We start from the raw sequence: 26,011 nt of genomic DNA, 5'->3' as shown, positions 1-26,011 counted from the left end.
TCTTTCTCTCAAGGAGTGTAGAAACATACAGTACAACTGGTTCACTCAAAGATTTGGATGAGTGCATTTGACTGGAGTCCTTACCCGCAACTTAACTGCTCAAGAAGGGAGTGGATATCAAGTTTTCTCGCCTCAGACATTAACGGTTACATTTAGGTTTAACATTTCTACCGTCCTAGAACTGGTCATAAATGTTCCGTAAGCGATTTGAATCCCAATCATATATCGCCCGTGTTATCTGACAGATATTACTGTAATGAATGTCTCTGTTTCTTTGACAATCATAGACTACTCTGTGAACTGAACTGCAAACTGGATTCACACACACTGACTGAGTCTGGGCAGTGGGCCGCCCTTTTTTACCCAATCACGAACGCCCTCTACCTGTCAATCATTTTGCGCATCCAGGTTTGCTGACATGAGGTTCCCTTTCATAGGTCACTTCGATGCTGCGGTGACGTCACCACGTATGGGAACACCTTCGGTGTGACGAATGTTGGAAGCCCTATACCATCCCGCCAATCCTATTGGCCAAATAGCGCGTGGCACCGCCCAGCATGCGTAAGCATATATATACCTGGTGCCGCGCGCCATTTACCTCAGATTTCATTCCTTCAGTACGAAGCGAATCTTCTGTGCCCTATTGTCTCGAGTTCTCAGCGATCATCTACGAGCAGTATACTCCTTTCCGCGGACGCGATGAGCTTCAGAAAGTGCAAAGACCCGTGTACCAGGTACATCGTTAAGGGGGACACTCATGACAGGTGCGTAGTTTGCTTAGCGGCCTTTCTTCATGCCCCCATTGCGATGGCCTGCGGCTCAGGGTGCTTTGCTCTAGGGTAGATGTGTTCTCCGATGTCGCCATGTCTAACCCCCGCCACACCACTTCTGCGACTGCCGAGGCACCGCACGAGGTGATAGCTTGGAGTGACACATGTGACATGGAGTTTGAGGACAGTTCAGCGATGGAAAATTATTCTCCACATCGCTCGCTCTCCCCTACCCTAATACACAGAAAAACTTTTGAACCTGTCATCTTTTCCTGTGAGGATTTACGGCCCACACCAGGGGCATGTAGTGCCATCTCCTTCGGTTGTGACCGCCATTGATGACGACGTTCTTTCCACTGCGGCCTCGGGGTCCGAGGACTTCGCGGCCGACACGAGCCCTCTCCCTCCTAGTGGACAGGAGAGGCGTGTTTCCCCCTCCTACAGTTAGCTGTTGGAGGTGGTTTACCGTGCAGTGGGTACATTGGGGCTGGAATGGGAGGTTGAGAAGGCCGAGGCCCAACCTTCTTCGAAGTTGGACGACCGTTTCCTAACTAGTCGGACACCTGCGCAGCCCCGGAGGCCTTTACCCTTTTTCCCGGATCTCCACCAGGAGGTTTCAAGGTCCTGGAAACAGCCGTTTGCGGCGCGCATCACGAACGCTGCGGCTGCGAATTTCGGCTATACAGCGATACCGCCGGTGGAAGAGACTCTCGCCGAACATCTTGCGCCTAATTCGGCCGCGGCGTGGAAGTCCCGCCCCCTCCTCCCCTCGAAGGCGTGTCGAGTCACGTCTAGTTTATTGGGAAAATCCTATATGGCCGCTGGCCAAGCGGCTGCTTCGCTTCATTCTATGGCGGTCCTTCAGGCCTTCCAAGCGGAGCTGTTAAAAGGATTGGACGAAGGGGACGGCATTACACCTGAGGCGGTTAAGGAACTACGGCGAGCAACTGATTTGGCGCTTCGTGCTACCAAACATACTGCTCGAGCAGTGGGCCGTTCCATGGCTGGATTAATTACGGTTGAGCGCCACCTCTGGCTTAATCTCACCGATATAAAGGAAAAGGATAAATCTTTCCTCATGGATGCCCCTGTGTCTAAGGACGGTTTGTTTGGAGAGGCTGTCACTTCAGTGGTGGAGAAATTCAGAGCAGCGAAACAGCAATCAGCCGCTTTCCGCCAGCTGATTCCCCGCAGACCCAGGGAGGTTGAACGCCGTCAGGCCCCCGCGCGTTCTCGCTCCACCTCCTCTCACCGCCTCTCGTTCTCGGGCACCGAACAGCAGCTCCTGATTTTTTCGCTGCCTGCCAGGGACTGTGCCCTCCGCTAGAGAGCGCTGTTGGACCGCTTTCGCGCATCCAACACTCTCATTGCAGTCCCCACGCTCAAACCCTGACTGTTTCGCCGCAAACAGCGCCTCGAACAGCATTGGAACGAACTGTAACACCAATCGCGTCCTCAGACACTCTGCACGATCCAGTTTTCAGAGCACGAGGAGCGCTTCAAAGGGTCGTCACCAAACGGCCCGTCATGACGGCTCGCACAGCCGCTGCTATTTCGCTAGCGGCAGAGCCCGATGCTCAATCTGTTGGCCTAATTCCTGCCGTGGACACATTTCAGGATTACGTACAACGAGATGCAACGGCTGCTATGCATATACTTCCCCTGTGCACGGACACCGTGAGTCTTTCGTGCCCGGACATCTCTATGTGTGCAACAGCGTTGCAGGAAACGAACGTTTTGAAACCGCTAATATTGTTTTGGGCCGCGTGGGAATGCTTGCCCGGCATTTCTCAATGGGTGTTACGCACAATTTGTCACGGATACACCATTCAGTTTCGGAAAGGCCCGCCCGTCATGACGGCTCGCACAGCCGCCGCTATTTCGCTAGCGGCAGAGCCCGATGCTCAATCTGTTGGCCTAATTCCTGCCGTGGACACGTTTCAGGATTACGTACAACGAGATGCAACGGCTGCTATGCATATACTTCCCCTGTGCACGGACACCGTGAGTCTTTCGTGCCCGGACATCTCTATGTGTGCAACAGCGTTGCAGGAAACGAACGTTTTGAAACCGCTAATATTGTTTCGGGCTGCGTGGGAACGCTTGCCCGGCATTTCTCAATGGGTGTTACGCACAATTTGTCACGGATACACCATTCAGTTTCGGAAAGGCCCGCCACCTTTCCGCGGAATTCTCTCCACGGTGATGAAACCGATGGACATGGCGGTGCTGAGACAGGAAATGTTAGCTCTACTGAGCAAAGGGGCTATAGAAGAAGTACACCCCTCTCAGATTGAGTCAGGGTTTTACAGCCGTTATTTTGTGGTACCAAAAAAGGACGGCGGATTACGACCCATTCTGGATTTACGCCGTCTGAATCTTGCACTCAGGTCGAGCAAATTCAAGATGTTGACGGTAAAGTCTATTTTGTCTCAGATTCAACCAAACGACTGGTTTGTCACGATGCTTATTTTCATATTCAGATCATCGAGAGACACCGGAAGTTTCTCAGATTCGCTTTAGAGGGCAAAGCATATCAGTACCGCGTTCTTCCCTTTGGCTTAGCGCTAGCTCCCCGTACGTTCTCAAAATGCATGGACGCAGCTCTGGCCCCGTTGCGGCTCCGGGGCGTCCGTGTGTTGAACTATTTGGACGATTGGCTGGTGTTAGCACAATCTCAGACTCAAGCACACTCTCATCGAGATATTGTGCTGAATCATTTACACAGCCTGGGCTTACGCACGAACTTTCAGAAAAGTGTGTTAGTCCCCTCTCAACGGATTACTTTTCTGGGAATAGAATTGGACTCTCGCGCGATGACAGCAAAGCTTTCTGTCCCGCGCGCTCAGTCGATTACGTCATGCGTTCAGCACTTCAGGGCGGGTCACACAGTGACGGTGAGACTGTGCCTCAGACTGTTAGGTCTAATGGCGGCGGCGCGTCCCGTGATTCATCTGGGTTTGCTTTACATGCGCCCGCTTCAGTGGTGGACGAAACGACAGAATATTTCACCCCGTTGTCCTCCGCATCGAACGATATCGGTGAAGCGGAGGTGTGTGATGTCGTTAAGACAATGGACGTCAGCCGAATTTCTCCTCACCGGGGTTCGGCTGGGAATTTGTGCTTCCCGAGAGACTGTCGTTATGTGCTTCTCAGAACGGACAACACTTCGGTCGTGGCTTATCTGAACCATCAGGGAGGATTGCGTTCTCGCCCCCTGTGCAGGCTGGCGAGGCGTATTCTTCTTTGGTCTCACGACAGATTTCTGTCGATCCGGGCTGTTCACATCCCCGGACGACTGAACTTCGGAGCGGACTTACTATCCAGACAGGCTCTGGAACAAGGGGAATGGATATTACACCCCCAAACGGTGAATCATCTATGGCAAATTTTCGGGGAAGCGAAAGTGGATTTATTCGCGTCGAGCACGACTACGCATTGCCCGCTATGGTTCTCCCTATGCCCTCCATCACCCCTGGGTCTGGATGCGCTAGCTCACAGCTGGCCCAGGACCAGTTTGTATGCGTTTCCTCCGATTCGTCTGGTCCCAGCGGTATTATGCAGAATACGGCGGGACAGAGTGGGACAGCTGCTGCTGGTGGCTCCGCGATGGCACACACAGCCGTGGTTTGCGGATCTCATCAATCTGTTAGCGGGCTCTCCGTGGGAGATTCCCCTCAGACGGGATTTATTATCGCAAGCACAGGGACGGATCTGGCATCCGAGGCCAGATCTGTGGAACCTGTGGGCGTGGCCTCTGAGCGGAGTGAGTTGATATGTCCCGGTCTTTCTGCTGAAACTACCGAGACCATACTGAACTCTAGAGCAGTTTCTACGAGACGCTTATATGCTTTCAAGTGGAAACTGTTTATGACATGGTGTGAAACTCATGATGTGGATCCAGTTTACTGCCCTGTGGCTTCAGTACTGGAGTTTCTTCAGGACCGTTTTTCGGATGGATTGACACCAGCCACCCTGAAGGTTTATGTGGCAGCTATCTCAGCTCACCATGAGCATATAGGTGGTGTTTCAGTGGGTCGTCATCCACTGGTTTCTCGCTTTATACAGGGTGCGCGACGGTTGAGACCTTTCCGCCCTGTGCGAGTTCCTTCATGGGATTTATCCATTGTGTTACTGGGTTTGTCAGGGCATCCGTTTGAGCCCCTGGAAACTGTATCGGATAAGCTGAAAACACTTCTTCTCATGGCTTTATCCTCCCTTAAGAGAGTTGGGGATTTACAGGCTCTCTCTGTCTCACCCTCGTGCATGGAGTTTGGACCAGGCTCTGTGAAAGTGTTGTTGCGACCTAGGCCTAATTATGTTCCTAAGGTCGCATCTAGAGGCTTTTTCTCCTGCTGCGGCAGAGTCTGGAGATCTAAGTCTTTGCCCTATGAGAGCGTTAAAGACTTATATGGAGCGTACTGCCCCATGGCGTGAGTCTGACCAGCTGTTTGTCTGTTTTGGACATAAGAATAAAGGCCATGCAGTTACGAAACAGCGCATGTCCCATTGGCTGGTGGAGGCTATTTCCTTGGCCTATGAGGCGCGCGGGCTCGATTCGCCCTTAGGAGTAAAAGGTCATTCCACGAGAGCAGTGGCTTCTTCTCAAGCCTTTCTCAGTGGATCTTCTTTGGATGATATCTGTGCTGCGGCAGGCTGGTCCTCACCGAGCACTTTTATCAGGTCTTACAGTCTGGATGTGAGGATGGCTCCTGGCTCCCGGGTTCTCTCCGCTTGAGCAGATGCTTCCTTGGATCCAAGCTATCAGGTACGTCAGGCGTGATGGTATAGCGTTCCCATACGTGGTGACGTCACCGCAGCATCGAAGTGACCTATGAAAGGGAACATCTCGGTTACGTATGTAACCTTGGTTCCCTGAATAGGGAACGAGATGCTGCTGTTCTGGCCGTGCCATACCTTGATAGCTTTCTTCTCTTCTTCGTCATGAAATCTGAGGTAAATGGCGCGCGGCACCAGGTATATATATGCTTACGCATGCTGGGCGGTGCCACGCGCTATTTGGCCAATAGGATTGGCGGGATGGTATAGGGCTTCAGACATTCGTCACACCGAAGGTGTTCCCATACGTGGTGACGTCACCGCAGCATCTCGTTCCCTATTCAGGGAACCAAGGTTACATACCTAACCGAGATGTTTTCTGACAAGTTTTTTATGGGCGGGGTTATAAAGAAAGGGGGTGTGGTTGCACGTATTGGAGTTTTTAGTTCTAGCGTCATTTTGTAGGCCAAAAGACATTTTCCATCATTTTTTTAGAATATCATATTTCCGTTCGTTTTTAACATAGATTTTCATATGTTTTGTTATATTATCTAAACTCTGCACAATTGTACTTCAAATATGACTGTGTGTATTTGTTATATTTTTATTCATAAATCAAATTGCTATTCTAAAAACCCATTGGAATTTGGCTCAGAATTGCAATTGGTTTTGTATAATAGGGAACAGTTTTTTTTTTCTTTTTTTTTTTGCAGACTTTAGCTAAATGTCTGAAATCATTTGCTTGCACATCTAAAATGTAAATAAATAAAACTTTGCACCATGCAAAGGGTTTAAACCTATGACAGTGAAGATATGTGCCCGCGCTCTTGTGCTGTTTAAAGTTGACTGATGATACACTGAATCAGTATGCTTCAAATATAAAACAGATGTCTAACTTTTGCCCAACATTCTGGGGTGTTAAAGCAAAAGCATCTGGAAATGTAAAAATGTGGTTTAAAAGTCAAAATATGCAAGTTTTGTTTACTTTTTCTTTATAAAATGGATTTCGATTTTCAAATTAATATGCCGAAAACTTCATTTAAATTAATGTTGATATTGTAAAGTAGAAAGAGCTGGAAAACCATGGTAAATATGTCATTTATATTTATTCAGGACAACCCTGACCTATTAATCATCATCTTAACCTGTTTTTTCTTGACTCTACCAGCAGCAGCTGCAAGATCTGACCTTGGTTATAAATGAAATAACACTCCTGCAGGGCAAGTTTTACCCATACTTTATTTTGGCCTCCTTAATTACTGAAATTGTATTACTCCAGGTATTCATCATATAAAAGCATGTTCAGTTTTGTTTTTTGAGGTGTCGCAGGGTCTGACTCTCTTTATTGGCAGCATGATCCTCAAGTAAAAATGTCAAAATATTATACTTTCTGTAAATGAAAGATCAGTTTAGAGCACAACTAACTGTGAACCCCCTCCCCCCCCTTTTTTCCTTCATAAAAACTAATTTTTGAAGTTAGAAAAAACCTGTCTCTGTTTTGGTTTCTCAGTAAAACATTTTCCTGTACTTCTTTCATGGTCACTGAAAGCTCCAAAGGTACCTTTCATCATTACAATAGCACACCTGCGGCATAGTGTAACAGGTGTGGCTACTAAGGCAGCCTAAAGACACATCTGAACATGTTTACCAATGACATCATATCTATGAGGTCATTTCCTGATGTCTAACTTACAGAAACAAACAAACAACAGAACAAAACAACTTGCAGAACCCCTTTGCACATGATGTTCTTCAGAGCTGGCACATATACCACGTTGGAATACATGGATGAAATGCTAATAGATTTTTGCGGAATGTAACTCACATAAAACCAAGTGCTTTTAGTGGTCTACTCATAATATAAATACCATTCTGTAATACGTGCAAGTGGTTGACTCATTTAAGGACCATCTTCTTACGGCATCATCTTCTCTATCACCACATCTGGATTTTTTCATTTGTTATATAGATGTTCAGGAGTGAGAGTGTTTTGACAGCCTAATAGTATAAAGGAGTGTTATATTTTCCCATAGTTTATAATTATGGGAAAAATATACACACCCTCAAGCCATCCAAAATGTACTGTAGATAGTTTTGGAAATTTAGTATTCCATCACTTGCTCAACACAGGATCCTCTGCAGTGAATGGGTGCCATCAGAATGAGAGTCCAAACAGATGATATAAACATCACAATAATCCACAATCCAACTCTAGTCCATCAATTAATGTCTTGTGAAGTGATAAACTGTGTTTATAAGAAACAAATCCATGAAGATATTTTTAACTTCAAACCGTTGCTTCCAGTTCCAGCTGAAATACAAATCTTCTATGCATAATATTGCTTTCTCTAGTAAAAAAAGTAATTTCATCTGAATCGTGGGAGAAATGTGCACAGATTAAACATAATTTACAGACCAAAACTATTCAAAACATTTCTAAACAAATGTGGGTGGATTTTGATGTGAGAGGACAATAGCAGATTGTTTTTTTTTTTTTTTTTGTGGAAGCATTATAATGGATTATGGATTCATAAGTGATGGTTTAAATTGAAAACATCTTAACTGAAATCTCAACTGATTTTTTTCTTACAAACACGCAGGTTTTCACTTCATAATACATTAACTGATGGAATAGAGTGGTGTAGATTACTTGTGGATTATTGTGATGTTTTCCCTCAGCTGTTTGGACTTATTCTGACGGCACCCATTCACTGCAGATGATCCATTGGTGATGGAATGCTACATTTTTCCAAATCTGTTCCCATGAAGAAACTCATCTTCATTTTAAATGGTTTGAGGTAGAGTACATTTTCATTTTTGGTGTAACTATTCCTTTAAAAAGAATATTCAAAGTATTCAAATAAGAGCCAAAAAGTGTTCTCTAAAAGCTGAAAAGAACATTCTCCCAGATTACATGAAGACCTTGCTGCCGAGGCCGTCAGAGGGCGCTAAACACACATGTAGAACGCTAATTTACTCCAGTTTTGAGCTCTAAGGAGATTTAATAATTGCACACTGAAGCATCCGACATGAGAAAGCCCACCAAAAACGTTTTTACAAACTCATACACGCCCAGGCTTTAATTTTCAAATCTGGACTGACCTACAAATGTATGGGTGGTCTCTTTACAGTGTCTAATTTTAATACAAACACGTTTTCTAAATGTTTAAAGTGCGTAATTAAATTCGGATTTGATGTTTAATTTAATTCAAATGTTTATGAGTGCAGATAATAAACAGTGGCGCTACAGCAGACGGCTTGTTTCCCTGTATTTCTGTAAGGCACACAAACACATGCTCACCGCCTGCATGCTGAGAGGTGATGAGAGTTTGCCAATTAAATAGCACTGGTGTTCAAAGCTTCTTAGAAACAGTGTCGCATTGCACTGACACAATAAACAGTATAACAAACAAATACACACACTTAGCAGTAATAAACATATGTAGGCTACATGCGAGTCATAAACACTTTTCTATTTGAATATGTTTTAAAATGTAATTGATTCCTTTGATCAAAGCTGAATTTTCAGCATCATTAATCCAGTCTTTAGTGCATGATCCTTCAAATTAAAAACATTTACTCAACATTTTCATTTCACAATATTATTGTTTTTACTGTATTTTTGATCAAGTAAATGCAGCCTTAATGAGACATAAAAAAACATAAAAAACAAATGTTTGACCGGAAGTATAAAGAAAAAAAGGAAAAAAAAGATTAGCAGGTGGATTTGTGGACTTTAACCTAATTTCACTGCATGTAAACACTGATGTGCATGCATTATGAGCATGACTGTTGTGTATTGATCGCTGTGATTTTGCCAAGTAAGACATGATCCTGGATCAACATTATTGTCCTAAAATATAGACTTAACCCTTTCCCTACCCCTAAACCCCTACCCATAATTTATTCCTAAAATCAGTGGGAAATGATAGCTGATTAACAAGGGTGTAGAAGCACCTAACCATGGTTGTAAGCCTAAACCAGATATTTTCTGAAAAGTATGTGAAATGTTGTTCCAGGATCAACAAGGATGTTGATCCAGGAACATGTTGTACTTGGTGAAATCACACTTGCCGTTATATATTAACATCAAAATGAGAACATCTAAATCAGTCCACATCTAATAGTTTAATAGCTGAATTTTTTTTAGTTGTTGTAAACACACTTAATGATAAAACCATATCAGCCGACCTCTCGGTTAAGACACGTGATCACAGTGTGCTCAAACAGTTCAGTGAAATCCTGATCCATTCAAAACCCACTAAGTCAATGAACTTTTATAAACTCAAATGATGAAATCGCTGCACTTCCTTTTCGCTCTGAAATTGCTTCGGATGCATTAGCCTCTAATGCATCAGTATTTAAATAAGCTAATTTTTCATTGAAGTTCTGCACCATAAAGCCTAAAAACGTGCTGGTTTAACAGGATGAAAGATAAATACAGAGGTGTTGTGGTGTAATAATCAGGTTAGAGCCAGTCAGTGCTGTGGTTTTGCTCTGTGGTCCTGGGAGTCTATTTCTGTTTTCTGGCCTTTCATACACTATCCTTTTATAGCACGGTCTGTTGAAGGGCAACAGCAGTCATGTGGCTATAGCAGTATGAGAGAGAGATATGTTTTATTAATAGTCTCAAGTGCAGCAAATTTCCATTAAAACCTGCAATGCTGGGGTGTCTATATGGAGGCACATCCAAATTAGAGTTTGTGTGTGTTCATAATTGACCTTTGGGATACAAGGAGAGTTTGTTAACCCCTATGCCTGCAGTACTATGATATGATAGGTCCAACTATATCATACACTACCATTCAAAAGTATATGGGATCTGTATGATTCTTCAAGGATGTATTAAATTGATCAAAAGTGAGAAAAGGATTTTTATAATGTTACAAAAGATTTCTATTATGAACAAAACAAAGGATCCTGAAAATAATGCACCAGTTTTCACAAAAATATTAAGCGGCAAGAACTGTTTTAACATTGATAATAACAAGAATTTTTTTTTTGAGCAGCAAATCAGCATATTTCAAAGATTTCTGAAGGGTTATGTGACACCGAAGACTGGAATAGTGATTCTGAAAATTCAGCTTTGCATCACAGGAATAAATACAATTTTTAAATATATTCAAATAGTGAACAGTCATTTTAAATTGTAATAATTTTTCACAACATTACTGATTATACTGTACGTTTGATCAAATAAATGCAGCCCTGGTGAGCAAAAGTCTTGGTGAGACATCTGGATAGAGAGGTCAGAGGTCAAACACTGCAATACAAACCCTGCAACCTTTGCATAGATCTAAACGGTCATACTTTGTCATATGATACATAAAATCCCCTTTGGCTGTATGTCAGAGTCCTTCTCTGGTGTCAGTTGGTTGTAAATTTTGTTGGTCATCACAGAATAAAGTGAAGCCTGAAGGGTGTAAATGAGAAATCTATTAAAAGCAACAGCATTGAACTCTTTTTCACTTTAACACCTTTAAAATAAACACACCGTCTGTGGATCAGAAACAAGAGAATAATGCAAACTAATTCAAACTGCATTCAAACTGTCAAATTAACAACTTGCATTATAGCTCTTGCTATTTTGTCCAATTATGTTCATGCATTTGGCAAATGCTTTTATTTGAACCGACTTACATTGCATTCAATGGAAATTCAATGTATTCATTTTATCATGGTTATTGCTGCTGAAAAACATGCTTAAACTAGCTCAAAGTAAGTTTGCAGGTCTTCTCTGGTTGGGTGGATGGTCTCTTAGCCATTCAAACCAATAAAGCAGACTGGCCTGAGCAGTGAAAACAAACTTGGCTGCAGTCTATGGCCACTTCAAGCTGTTTTAAACATTTTCATCAACAGGAATAAATTAGGCCACTGAAAGCTAAACCTGTTTTAGACTAAAGTCAGAAGGCCGTTCTCTCTGAGGAGGGCTGGGATATTCAGAGATGACCCCCTTTCTATCTCTGTCTGGTGCCTTCATCAAGACTCTCTTTAATGAATTAAGAATTTATGAGTTCTTTTGAGCTTTTGTTCATCAAAGAATCCTGAGAAAAATCCATCACATTTCCTGTTATCAGAACATAATAATAATAATAATAATAATAGCAGCAAATCAGCATGATTTCTGAAGGATCATGTGACACTGGAGTACTGATGCTGAAAATTACATGTGAATTACAAATTACAAAATTACATTTTGCAATATATTAAAAAATAACAGTTTTAACTTTTTACTGCATTTTTGGTCAATTAAAAGTAGAGACTGAGCAGAAGAGACTTCTTTCAAAAACAAAAAATCCTACCGCCCATAAAAATTGAACAGTTTAGACATTTACAAGTTCCAGACCGCATCTCATTTGCTTTGACTGGGCATATATTTGTCTAAACTAACTTGTTTTCTTGTTTAGGCTCTTTATCTCTCTCTTTTGTTTGAGTTTGCTCGTATTCTGACCTTAAATAACTCCTCTTTTGTGGTTTAATAAATCATTTACAGGCCTGTGCTCTGAGCTCTGGCATCTCATAACGCCACACATGCTCTAGATCTGTTTATATGTCACACAAACTGAACAAAGAAATTCTTTGTGAAAAAAAGAATACAAGGAATGCAATTATGTCATAAAGAAGAATATGAAATCTTGCATACATATATAATGTTCCTTCACATGTCTCAAGCTTCCTTTGAACTCATAAGCACCGCAATACAAGGCTGTCAGTGAAGAGGACATGATTCAATTCCCTTTGATTTTCATTATGACAGAAGAGTCAGCAGATTATGGTAGTTATCATATTGTCTGTACATCAAGGATACCAAAAAACATTGGCTTTCAAGCCAAATTGTATGTTCAGACTTGGCCAAGAAAGTGAAATATTCACATTTGTGTTCTTCTGTACGCATCTCTTCAACCTGCGCCTGAAAGATACATATTATCTTATCGAAAGGAAACATTGTGTCAATTTCAAAATTTCAGTTTTTGCCTACAGTGGGGTACATTTGTACAGGACATGGACTCATTGTCAATATAATAATTTATTTTATTGAATTAAGCCATTTGCTGAGTGACATTTACTGATTGACAGTTAAACACATGTTTAAAGGTCAGAAACAGTTTTACACCTGGATTTCAGAGAAAAAACAATTAAAGCCAAAAGACAAATACACGTTTTGTCAAAAGTGTGAGCAGCAAAAGTTTTAAGGCAATCATTGTGAAACAATAAAACAATAATTAATTGTTATTTAAACAAAAATCATAAAATCTCTGTAAATAATTAGAGTCTGCTACATGCAGTTGACAGTGATGCAAACAAAGCTAGTGATGTTGTCAGCAGGAATGATGATGTCATTGTTACTGATTCTAAATGATGTAATAGAATTTTAAAGGGACAGCAGCTGTTAATGAAAGGCTGTATGAGGACAGTACAGGCTGGGATATGGGACGATTAAGCTGATTTTATGTCAGCATTTAACAGATTGAGTAATAGCAGGATGCCAAACTGCCATATTTTTGGCTGGTGGGTGTTTTGAATTGCTCAAGCAGTTCATTTACAGTTCACAGCATTTCACTATTGGAGAATCATATCACAGGCCTGAAAGATACTCTATGCAAGTACATGAACGCTAAAGTTACTAGTAATTCAAACTGAAATGCATTCTGAAATGTGTCAGACAGCCATTTAAAATGCTGCTTTTGTATTTTCAGTGTCGCATTTGATCACATTTGAAGGAAACTGTCTCCCCCTGAGAACTGAGCTTACTAATGCAATCAGGCATGCAAAATATGTAGAGTGGAACACTTGCATAGATTATGTTTCCAGATAAGTGATATCAAGAAAAGATCAGTGCGATTCTTGCAACATTTTCGATTAAAATAATTGTTCACACACAAACCATTCAGATAAGCTTAAAAAAAACATGTTTCAATCTCTGGAAGCATTAGGATTTTCCCTTATACATGAAAGACAATACTTTTTTTGTGGATTTTCTCAATTTTGGTAAATTGCTGTTGCAGGATTACAGTTTTATGGGCAGACACTTTCAGTACAATTGGATATACATTAATCAACACATATCTTTTATTGGCATAAAAAAATGCATATTTGTAATATTATAATCTTATTGCTATAGTAACAGTTCCACAGCCTCATGCTTTAATGTAATAATTCCGTAACAATTAATAATATTACAATATAATCATACATATTGGATTTCAATAATGCACTTTGGATTGTTATTGCTGTATAGAGTTGGAAGAAGAGGACTGCATGATTTTTTGGGAAAACTATTTTAAATGTCATTTAAAAATTGAGTTTTGATGTGCTGCACAATATTGATTATATATCACTATAGCTATAAAATAATAAAGCTAAAAAGTAATAATAATTGGTATTATTATTATTAAATAAAAATCAAAAATGTAAAAAAAAAAAAAAAAAAAAAAAAAAAGAAATAGTATTGTACGGAGCCCCGCACATGGCATGCAAGGAAAAAAATTGTAGGCTCAAGCGTGTGCACGATTTACTAAATAATTCCCACGATTTACAAATTGTGCACACGATTTACTAATTCACTCCCTCAATTTATAATTGTGCGCATGTTTACTAATCAATTACCTCGATTTACAAATTGTGCACACAATTTACTAATTCATTCCCTTATTTTTTATTATGCGCATGATTTACTAATTAATTCCCTCGATTTACAAATTGTGCACACGATTTATTAATTCACTCCCTCAATTTATAATTGTGCGCATGTTTACTAATCAATTCCCTCGATTTACAAATTGTGCACACAATTTACTAATTCATTCCCTCAATTTATAATTATGTGCATGATTTACTAATTAATTCCCTTGATTTACAAATTGTGCACACGATTTACTAATTCGTTCCCTCAATTTATAATTGTGCGCAATGATTTACTACTTAATTCACTCAATTTATAAATTGTGCACACGATTTACTAATTCGTTCCCTCAATTTATAATACAAGAGAATGAATTAGTAAATTGTTCGCACAATTTAGCAAATCGAGGGAACGGAATAGTAATCGCGTGCACATTTTAGTACATCAATGGAACGAATTAGTAAATTGTGTGCATGATTTATTTATTTATTTTTGCATGTCATCTGCAGGGCTCAATACTATTGTAATATTTCACTAACATAAAACATTGAATCTTTAAGAAAAATTATATAACAATAATGATTTTATTTTATTTTACAACTTTAAAGTTATAATACTAATATTTATGGCTGTCTTTATTTATTTACAGACAAATGTATCGTATCGTGATTTTCAGTTTTATATTGATTGATCGTGCAGCCCTTGAAGATATTCACCTCCGAGTTCAACAACATCCCCAGCACTTCTCAAGACAGATGTCTTCATCCTGGCTTGTTAAAAAGAAAGGTCGGTTTCCACACTCCTCCCATCGAGAGATCCTTCCGTCTTCCACCAGGACGAACTTCCACTCCACCTGGCTCTCCACAGGGAGGCTGATAGTGTTGGCCCAGAACCCGTCCTTGGCTTTGTGTAGTGGAACAAATCTCTCCCAGGCTCCCAATTCCTGCAGGCTCCCGGTAACAGCCACTATCTCGCTTGGAGAGCATGTGATGTAGTGAATCCTGAAGGTTACGTTAACTGTTTGCGATAAAGGGGGAACAGTCGCTACTCTCTTATTAGCTGGTTCTTCATCATCTTTGGCTAAACCGGTCTTGACTTGCCCTTCTTTTTCTCGTTGCGTCTGTTTTTGTTCGGTTGGAGTTGGTGTAAGCCAAGGAAGATCTCTCAGCTCTGGTGCTCCTACATTTAGCCACTCATTATTGTCCATAATGGCTTCCATGATGCTGATCTCATCCTTTTCATGTTTCTTCTCTATTGTTGCACCCTCTTCATCAGTTTTCTTCTCTTGTGAGATGCTCATCTGTGTTGAAGACCCACCAATGAACGTATTATCTGCTTGGAAACCCGAGTAGTTCTGGAAGCCAAACCTACTGCTGTGGTTGACCATTGTTTCCACAGCCGGGCTCAGGTTTATGGTGTCTGTGGCATAGCTTTCACTGTCAGACCATGGCTGGCCTTTAATTTTCTCAACCGTATCTGTCTTCTTATCACAGCAACAGCGATCAAACTTATTTGTTTGTGGAAAACACCAATCATGATGGTCTTCAAACTTCTTGCTCGTGTCCTCCGCTTCCTCCACAGTTGATGTCTTGATGTTTTCCTCTAACTGGATCTTACGGGCTTGGACTGAAGACGAATTGCTTTGAGTAATGACATGATCTTGATGTCTCTGATAAATGATCTCCCGAGCGCTTTCAGTTTCAGACGGTTCATCTGTTTCTACACTCACAGACTTGTCAAGATATTCTTCTATATCCTTCTTGACAGAATCGTGTTGGACGTCCGACTGCGTCGAACCTACACTCAGAGCAGGCGAAACCTCACACCCACCACCATCATCATCATCATCATCCTCAAGCTGAATATATTCCTCACATTCCGTGTTTTCATCAGGATCCATTTCTAAACACTGATCCAGATCAGAATTTGTTTTTTCTCCCATTTCAGGTTCCAAGTCCGTTAGAAGATCATCTGTAATCTCCTCCAAGTCCTTGAGAGTGCTGTCATTCAGGTCTTTCTCTGGTTCCTCCGTAGGAAGGAGCATGCTGTCAGTGGATGAGAGGTTAGTGGATTCACTGCACTTCTTCTGCTTTCCATCCTGACATACTCCTAAAGGAGAAAGAAAATGCATTACGTCACATGTGCTTCAAATGTTCAAACCTTTATATGGGAATTCTTTTAGCAAAGAACAGTATTTTTTTTGCTTTACCTATTTTATGGTTGTTAAACAATTTTGTAAGAAGAAAAACGGTTCATGGGGAAAGTGCAAGTCACTGTTTTTAAATCCCAAAATAGTCAATGTTGATGACCTGCAGTTGAAGAAGGTTACTTAGTGAGGGACCTTGGTATGTAATAAATCAACCAAAAAGAAATACCAGTGCTTACAGGGCAGCAAAATAATAGTGTCTACGTTTCAGCCTTCGGCTCAATGAAATGAAATGCTGCATCAGAGCTGCCTTCAACTTCGCACTGTCACAACACTCGGTTCATCTTGTATTCTTGGCAGCTGAACACGAGAGTCACTGTCAATCTATCAACCAACCCGCAAACTGCATGCACACGATTGTGGAATATAATAGCCAGCAAACATTCAGACAAGACGGGGCTTCTTTGCTGCCTTTGCAGTTGATGATTGCAGAGATGCAGTTGCAGAGATGCAAGAAAGAAATGACTAATAACAATACAGTGTGCTAATGAATGCAAGAAAAAAAAAAACCTCAAAGCTGCAGGTTTTCAGTGTTGCAGGAAAATGTAGTAGTAAAAGTTTGGGGTCTATCAAATGTTTTTAAACCAAGGCTGCACTTATTTGATCAAAGCCACTGTAGTAAAAAAAAGTAAAACCAGTAATATTGTGAAGTTGTTACAGCTTAAAATAATGGGTTTCTATTATAATATATTTAAAAAATTTAAAAGTTGAATTTTCAGCATCATTACTCCAGTCTTCAGTGTCACATGATCCTTCAGAAATCATTCTAATATGATGATTTGCTGCTAAAAAACATTTCTTATTATTATCATTAATAATCAAAGTCCACTTGATATAGAAACCTTTTCTAACATTATAAATTACTTTAATGCCACTGTAAAAAAAATTGTATCCTTAATTAATAAAAGTATTAATAAAAGTATCAATTTCTAATTTCTAATTTCAAATGCTCTGAGTGTGACCTAGATTTAAGTCTAAAATTATTCCAAACATGACGATAACCAAAATCAAAAACAATCAATCTCAAAAACCAGCCCTCTAATTTTTTTTTGTCAGCAAATGCACAAACTGAATGACATGCAGAAATCGATTCTGATAGGGTGAGTTTTCTGACTGGCCAAAACAGCGCGCGGTCCACGCACCAAAACACCTTTCTGCAGTCTATGGGAGTCACGTTGACACGTGTGCTTTCTAGAATCAGTGACATTTGACAAATAATAGTGATATTTTATATGCTTTACTGCAAAAAAAGTCTCGCACCATCATTTAGTCTATGTTTCAACAATTGTCCGGTTTTACCTGTTGACTCGGTAGGGCGAACATCTCTCCCCCTTTTCCTCCTCCGAGACGTGCTTCCTTCTCCTGATGCTACCTTCGTTTCATTCCCGTTATTCTCGTCACCCTTGTCGCGCTGACCTCTAAAGGATCGGTAAATGAAGAACGCGGCGCACACCGACAGCATGGCAATGATCCCCACGGCGACTACGGCACCGAAGCCACCGATCACATCCAGCAGGGAATGAAAATCCCGCCGGTCCAGAACAATCGGTTTGCTGTTCTTCATGGTCGTCTTGTGGGCGAAGAGCGTCAATGTAGATGTGACGGTGAATGTGGCGCGGTGCGGGAGATCACTTCATTCTCAGCTCCGTGGGCGAAATGACCCTTTGATGCGGCAGAAGATGAAAAGAAGCCCCGCAATCAGGTGAGCACGCTGCCAATGAGCTCTCTCTCTCTCTCTCTCTCTCTCTCTCTCTTTCTCTCTCTCTCTCTCTCTCTCTTTCTCTCTCTCTCTCTCTCTCTCTCTCTCTCTCTCTCGACCAATCACTCGCTCGCTCGATCTATTTATATTATTAGGCTATATGATATTTTCATGGCGCATGTTAATTCTATACTTTTTTTTTAAAATGTAATTTGATTAATTAATTTATTTGTTTGTTTATTATTGTTATTATTTTATATACTTTTTTATGTCTTCTATTTTGTGCCATTGTTTTTACTTTTTTGGATGGGGCTTTTTCAAGCTTCTTCTTCTTTTTTACTCTTTAAAAATGATTATTATCTTCATTATATATAAATTTATAATTGTTTTCTGCATTTTCTTATATGAAAGTGTTGAACCATAAGTTTTTTAAGTGTAAGTTTAAAATCGTAATTTTTTTTCAGATTTTTTTACGATATATTTTTTTAGCATTCTTCCTTAAGCTATATTCATACTTTTTGTTTATATTTTCTTAACATTTTTATGTTTTTCTTTGTTTTAGTCTATTATTTATTTTTTGTTACATGCAATTTTGCACACCTTAAACCTAATAGAACATATTTGAATGCAATATCTACTTATTTATGAACTACATTTCCCCTTTGATGGCATCCAGAATATAAATCTTTTTTATTTAGCAATTATGCCCCCCCCCCCCCCCCACTGCAGCTGTCACTCAGTCACGGTCAGTGCTGCTGATATGTTGGGTCATTTTTCTCAGAATGGGACAGTCAAAGTTCAGTTATTGATTAAATGTGGAACTCACTCTAGATTTAAATAAGCTGCACTAAAAATATCTGATATACTCTTATTGATCACACAGTAGCTTGGATTCTGTGTTTTGATTTTGCTTGTACAAGAGAAACAAAGAACCACTTTGATTTCTTTAGTAAAATATGTTAATATTATTATCACGTCAAATGCACATGATTAGATAAGAGCTCAAACACACATAATGGTAATCATTTGATCTTTGCATCCTCTGATAAAACTAATTACATTTTCTACAACAGTCTTAATCCATTTATTGATCTGCTGACTAATATCAGTCAGGCCAATCAATAAGCATAGTCAGTCACCAGGGGAGTTGAGAAGATTGAGAGTTTTTGGCTTGAAGCCAGTTTGTTTCAGTTGTTCAGCTTGTAGCTTCCACAAATGTAAAGGTGTTGTTGGTACAAGAGATCATCTGCTGCCGCCTGCTGGTAAATGATGCCTAACTTATTAGATGAGCAACATTTACAATATACTAAAACATGCTAGCAACATGTAAATGCATACTAAAAATATGGTAATAAAAAATACGGTAACTCCCAGCAAACAGCACTGATGTTGTCTAGAGTAGTCTAATATGATGTGTTTGTTATTTTAATGGTGCTATTTTTATTTTTATTTGGTGTTTGTTATTTTTAAACTTTATTTTAAACCATGTTAAAATATCAGTTAGCCAGTATAAAAGTTTGTCATCACCAGTCTTTATTTATCTAATTAAATTATGTTGTAAATATCAGCATTGTGTCAGCTATTATTGACCCTGGTCTCTAGATATTGCCAATCAAAAATATATCACTCGGCTAATAACTTAATTACATATTTTAATAGAGTGAAAGTAGTTCAGGTCTTATTAATTATAAATTAATTAATGTATAATAGATAATGTCCTCTGAACAAATTTCTTGTCTTATACATGCATTTATAAGCTTTATTGAAAATAAACCCAGAATAAATCTAAAGGTGATACTGTATATATTTCTTACAATTAATCAGATTATGTAATTTGTTAAAGATTCATCACAACATGGTCCAACATGTCATTTAGAGAGAAAAACTTAAAGGGATAGTTCACCTCAAAAAAATGAAAATTACCCTTACACACCATCAAGCCATATGACTTTCTTCTTCTTTATATTCAGAGTTATACTGAAAAATGTTCTGTCTCTTCCACGTTTTATAATGGCACTGAATGGCTGTTGAGATTCAATAGTCTAACAGGAGTCAAATTCAGTTCATACATTCATCATTAAAAGTACTCCTGTAAACAAAACTTTGTTTTCGCAAAACTAGCACATTCTCACCTGAGCTTACACTATGCCTAGGTCAGGTGGATGGCTCGAGGGTGAGTAAATCATGGGGTATTTTTCATTTTTGGGTGAACTATCCCTTTAAGCCATATATTCAGTGCAGTGTGTCTGATTGTAGAATGTGAAGATCTGCTGGATTCAGTGCAGCAGGATGAAGGAGAGCAGAACAGCAGAGGAACAGGAAGCTCTGAGAGACGCTCTGAGCACCGTTAGTACTATGAGTGGTGCTCTCTGTGGTGCTCTGGATGGAGCTCTGGGTGACCTCATCACCATTACACAGGTTTGCCATGTTAAATTCAGAATGACAGGAATGAATGTTAGATTCACAAATAGATTCAGAGACACAGTCTTTGTTAAACACATCTCCATAAGTCCCTGATTAAAAGAAAGAAAAAAAGTGGCTTCACGAGTGAAAGTGACATAAAAGTACTGAAATTGGTATGTGAACTGTATCAAAAGCTCAAATACAAAAGAGATAATCCCCTTCTTCCTTTTCCAGATTCTCACCTGTTGCATTAAAGCAGCGGTCTTTGTATATAAATAAAATGTTGTATTTTATAAGTGATAATCAGCTACATAAACCTGCAACATTTTAAAAATGTATTCCATGTTACATTTAATTCTTTGATCTTTGTGTTATACCACAATCAACCTTTTGTCTTCTCGCATGTGATTTTGCATAATTTTGACCGATGTTTAAGGAAATGTTGTGATGGGGTAGAAACAGAAAATTAATCTCAACACATGACCTGACAGATATCATCACAGCCACACCCAAACACACTGAGAAGTCCATGTTTACACGGAAAAAAGCTTTAACGAAAGCTGGGAATGTCGATTTAAACTTGCTGAATGTTTTCTTATGTATGAAAGCTTTCTCATCTAAAATGAATAGATAAAACAGTTAAGATGACATTTTTGTGATTGGTCCTATGACTGATTGACAGAGCTGAAAACATTCAGTGGTCAAAGGATTTTTCTCTTGCATATTAAAAAAAAAAAAAAAAAAAATTCCTTAAAAATCAGCTGCTATGCAAAATTCTGTGCGTGGGCAGAAAAGTTGTATTAAGGTATACAAACATTTAAAAAGTAAATAAAATATAAATGATTAAAATTAGTATTTTATCTAATATGTAATACATTTTTAAATGTGGCAGATTTATCACTGATTATCACATACCTGTACAAAATACAATTTCTTTAAAAACCAATAAAAACATCATACTGTGTTTAAAACACTATACCTGTAAAATATTTAAGAGCAAATTATTAAATTTGCCCACTTAGTTGATTTAACAATTTTTTTAAAAACTTTTTGTCTACACTTAGAAAAAAAAAAAATTTAGTGATTTAAAAATATATATATTTAGTGGTTTTGTAAATATCACAATAATAAATAACTTATCCAACTTAATAAAATCTCTGAATATCACTAGAGAGATTGTCTGAGTTGTTGGACAAGTTTTGTCAAAAATGTTGTCTATTATTTAATAGTATTTAATAGTAAAATTCATTTTTGACTCAATATTTTGTTAAATTTTAATCAACATATTTGAGAATTTCAGATCAGTTTTATAAATCTTTTGACAGTCTTCCAAGGGGTTATAACCTGTCATTATCTGGTCCTGCTGAAGGAGTCTAATATAGTCTGATTGACTTTTTTTAGATTTCTGAGTAAAACCTTCAAATTTCAAGCTTTCAGACACATTAGTATCAAAGTTTTTCATTAAACATTATCTAGTTAAATTATGTTTATGAGCTATGACTGACCCTGCTCTCAAGAGATCAGCAATTAAAAGCATATCATCAGCCAGTAGTATGGAAGAAGTACACTCTTTATAAATAATTGTAATAGATAATAATGCCCTTTTATTAATAGTATAGAACAAATGAATAAATGTCATGTCTTATGCATGCATTGTAAGCTTTATTGAAAATAAACCAAGAAAAAAATGGTGTATTCATTAAATACATAGGGCTATGTATTTATTTCAATAAATCTGATTTTGTTCACATTTTTTAATTTATCACACAAAATCACAGATAGTACAGAGGTGACACAAGCTTTATGAGTCGAGTAAATATACAGTGAATATAAAGTAATGCATTTCAAAATCTTAATTTTGTGTAGACGATGAATATATTTCAATTACTGGTAGTATATCATTTTAGATTCATCACACCAAATCAAAGACAGTTCAGAGATAATTGTAAAGCACATCATGTTGTATCTTTGCTGCAGCTGTAGAATGTGAAGATCTGCTGGATTCAGTGCAGCAGGATGAAGGAGAGCAGAGAACAGCAGAGGAACAGGAAGCTCTGAGTGACGCTCTGAGCACCGTTACACAGGTCCCCCTCACAACACGAGACACTTTCTACACCAGGAACCAGTTGTGTGGCATCACAAAGAGATTTAGAGACACAGCCTTTAAAACCCTGTGACTGGACTCCAGGCACTGATGAAAAGATTGAAGAAGAAAACAGTTTTGAGTCAGAGACAAGTTGGCCACTGGTACATGCGATGTGTGTAAGATAATGAATCTTGTTTCTTTTCCAGATTCTCACCTGTTGCATTAAAGCAGCGGTCTTCAGTCCCTGAACAGCTCACTGTGTTTGAGCAGCTATTCCCATCACAATAGTAACATTTCTTTCCATTGGGAGTGTTAGTGCTGGGATCTACAATAGGGAAAATGGGGTCTGGTCTTATTGTGCACACAACATTTTAGATCCTCATTGTAAAATGTATTTATTAAAAAGTAACATTTCGCTTTGCCTGTAAAACTTTTGTTTTTGTTTGACGTCACATTCCTAATAGAAAATATAGTTCCATCTGATTTTTTTCTTGTTAAATGTTCTATAAACCACTCTATTACATTAAAGTACAATACCTGGAGCATCTTGTTTGTTACAGAGATCAGTGTTACAGCACAGAGTAGAGATTCTTCCAATGCCGAGGTTGATGGATCCACTTGGACAGACAGATGGAGCACAACTTTTAAACTTCACTGTAGTACTGTTGACTGAAAACACAAGTGATACAGGAATGAGCAGCTCAACTAAACAATATTTTGATTAGAAGTTTATTTATATTTATTTACATTTAGTGTTAATTTTTATTTTTAGACAATTTTTCTTTTTAAATGTCAAATTCTATTATCGTAATGATTTCAGTAATATAGAACATTCTAAGAGTGCAATTATAAATTCTGTCCAGAATAGAATTCAGTCAGTTATGAGAACATTACACGGGACTTACCAGTAGCTGTTGCACTGAAGCAGTTGGTAAATTCACTGGTACACTGTTTGCTCTGGTCACAGGAACTCATCGGATTTGAGCAGTCATAACAGTCGAGAGAGTGTCCTTTAATAATCAAAAAGAGAGGCAGTGAGAGAGAGACATCTAATTTGTACCCAGTAACATTACCGAAATTATTTATATTTTGTACCTCCAGTAAATAGGACGAACAGAAGAACTGAGATTTGCAGGTCCATCTTTGATCAGGAGGTGAATGAGATAACGTGCTTGTTTCAGAACTCATTTTATAGTTCATCAGACGGGGAAATGCGGAAATTTCACCCAGAAAATATGCATTCTCTCATTTTCTCACCCTTATGAAATTACATACTGTATTTAAGTATGACTTATTTCTTCTGCGTTCCATACATTGACCAATGACCAATGGGTCCAATGTTGTTCATACAGGTCAAACTCGTTTAGTTACAGTTTAATTAAAAAAAAATATTTCCTCAAACTTGATTGTAGACTTCATCTCAATACACAAATGTTTATGGTATGACCAACTTTAACATGATTGACAAAACCACGTAGGCCAGTAATAGTTCCCATTCTCTTTCACTCAAAGAGACATGTTTGTCTTGAATTGTAATGAAACCCTTTAATTATAAAATTGAGTAAGGAATTAGAACTTAGTAGGAATACGCAGGAAACAGCATGGATGTTTTTAAAGTCATTAATTGTCATGTCATTTTTTTCTTGAAGGTAATCCACATGAAACTCAACTTAAATTTGACACAAGACCAAAGAACAAATCAGACTGTCATTTAAGTCGCAAGTCTATTACAGTATGAAATTAATCAAATTTTTGAGTTTTGAGTACTTGACTAAAATGTGTGTGTAAACCTTTTCCTCATCAAAAAGATTTCAATTTCAAAAAGAGTACTTATTATGTACATAACATGTACTGTACAAACTGAATGTATTTTCTGGACTTGCATGTTAACTGGAATCAAATACACATTTATTATTCTTTAAATGTATATAAAATGCAATTAGTTAAACTTTATAGTGTTTTTTGACCCACTTAAGCAGGACTTAAGTACATTTTATAATATGTAATTTCATACCGTTATTGTCCTTTAAATATGGTGAAAGTGTACTGCTGAATGTGCTAGTGTAAAGGTTTAGATGTGTTAAGCCATGGTAAGAAATAATGCCATTAATAATACAGTCATGGCCAAAAGTATTGTCAGTGACATACATTTTGTGCCTTGCAAAGTTTGCCACTTCAGAATTTGAAGATAATTTTTCCACAGGTTTCTATGGTATACTGAAAAACAATGATGAGCATATCATACGTTTTAAAGACTTTTATTGGCAAAAAAATATATTGAGTCAATATTTACATTGTTGACCCTCGTTCTTCATAACCTCTGCTAATTGCTCTGGCATGCTGGATATTAGCTTCTAGGCCAAATCCTGACTGATGGTGATCCATCCTTGCCTAGTTCTCAGAGTTGATCATAATTTGTGGGCTTCTGCTTGTTCACTCGCTTTTTGAGGACTGACCACCGGTTCTCTATGGGATTGGGATCCAAAATTTCAATGTAATGATCTTTGAGCCACTTCTTTCTCATTCTTGCTTTGTGACATGGTGCTCCGCTGGAAAAAGCACGGATCACCAAATTGCTCATGGATCGTTGGAAGAAGTCACTTTTGTAGGTCATTTGATACCATTCTTTATTCCTGGCAGTGTTTTTGAGCAGAATTATGAGAGAGCCCACTCCCTTGGTTAAAGAGCAACCTCACACATGAATGGTCTCAGGAGGCTTCACTGCTGGCCCAACACAGGACTCATGATAGTGTTCACCTTTTCTTCTCCGAATAATCGATTTTCCAGATGTCCCAAGACATGATTATGCTGGAGACACGATTCTGTAGCTGACTCCTCAGGAGTAGACGTCCTGGCGCTTGCTAGCAGTGTGGGAAAGGTTACTTTGGAAGTGTAATAGGTTACAGATTACAAGTTACCCTATTTAAAATGTATTAGTGTAATGTAGTGTAACTTTTTCAATTTCTTTCTTAAAGTAATGTAACGGATTACTTTTGATTACTTTTTGATTACATTTCTAAATGTAGAAAAATGCAACTATTAATCATTTAAACTTTTACACCATCAGACTTTCAAAATCCTTGATGACTTGAATTAAGATGATCAAATCTGAACACATCCACCACAAAATCTGACTTTAAAACTGCCTTTTAGTTTGAGATTGATCTGAAGTTCAATGCAGATTTAAAATCATAAGAAATTGTTTACTGATACTATTTTTGAAAAAAATATTTGCATAACTACAGGAAACACTGCATTTAACAATGGGTTTGGGAAGAAAATACACTGTGAAAATTACTGTGATTTTAACGGTAAAAAGATGTTTAATGGTAATTTCCTGTAAGATTTACAGGGAAAACCGTAAACTGACGTTACCAAAATTCTTTGCATTGCATTTCAAATTTTGTTTGAATTTTATGTTTTTTCTTTGAAATAACTATGTTTC

General features: G+C 38.7%; 4 protein-coding genes across 5 annotated transcripts in view; 1 reads left to right on the top strand and 3 right to left on the bottom strand.

Annotated features, from left to right (window-relative positions):
* The window catches only part of LOC132130911 (protein Shroom3-like), a 61,027-nt gene extending 60,730 nt beyond the window's left edge, over positions 1–297 (bottom strand). For both annotated transcript variants that reach the window (XM_059542777.1, XM_059542784.1), the window contains exon 1: positions 85–297. The gene's annotated coding sequence lies outside the window, so the exon portion shown is untranslated. The remainder of the gene's footprint in view (positions 1–84) is intronic.
* Positions 1–26,011, top strand: part of LOC132130933 (calcium channel flower homolog) — a 364,794-nt gene that overhangs the window by 130,278 nt on the left and 208,505 nt on the right. The gene's annotated exons all lie outside the window — the stretch shown is intronic.
* On the bottom strand, positions 14,672–18,089 carry stbd1 (starch binding domain 1). The gene is made up of 2 exons (XM_059542518.1): positions 17,678–18,089; positions 14,672–16,281 (listed from the first exon to the last, which is right to left on the bottom strand). Exons 1-2 carry the CDS (start codon positions 17,940–17,942, stop codon positions 14,897–14,899), a joined length of 1,650 nt encoding a protein of 549 aa, XP_059398501.1. The 5' UTR covers positions 17,943–18,089; the 3' UTR covers positions 14,672–14,896.
* On the bottom strand, positions 22,258–23,725 carry LOC132130730 (urokinase plasminogen activator surface receptor-like). The gene is made up of 5 exons (XM_059542524.1): positions 23,662–23,725; positions 23,472–23,576; positions 23,104–23,235; positions 22,781–22,891; positions 22,258–22,671 (listed from the first exon to the last, which is right to left on the bottom strand). The coding sequence occupies exons 1-5, from the start codon at positions 23,705–23,707 to the stop codon at positions 22,484–22,486; spliced, it is 582 nt and encodes a 193-aa protein (XP_059398507.1). The 5' UTR covers positions 23,708–23,725; the 3' UTR covers positions 22,258–22,483.

This window comes from Carassius carassius, chromosome 47 (genome assembly GCF_963082965.1).
Source record: "Carassius carassius chromosome 47, fCarCar2.1, whole genome shotgun sequence".
NCBI lineage: Eukaryota > Metazoa > Chordata > Actinopteri > Cypriniformes > Cyprinidae > Carassius > Carassius carassius.
This window is presented reverse-complemented; position numbering and strand designations above follow the sequence as displayed.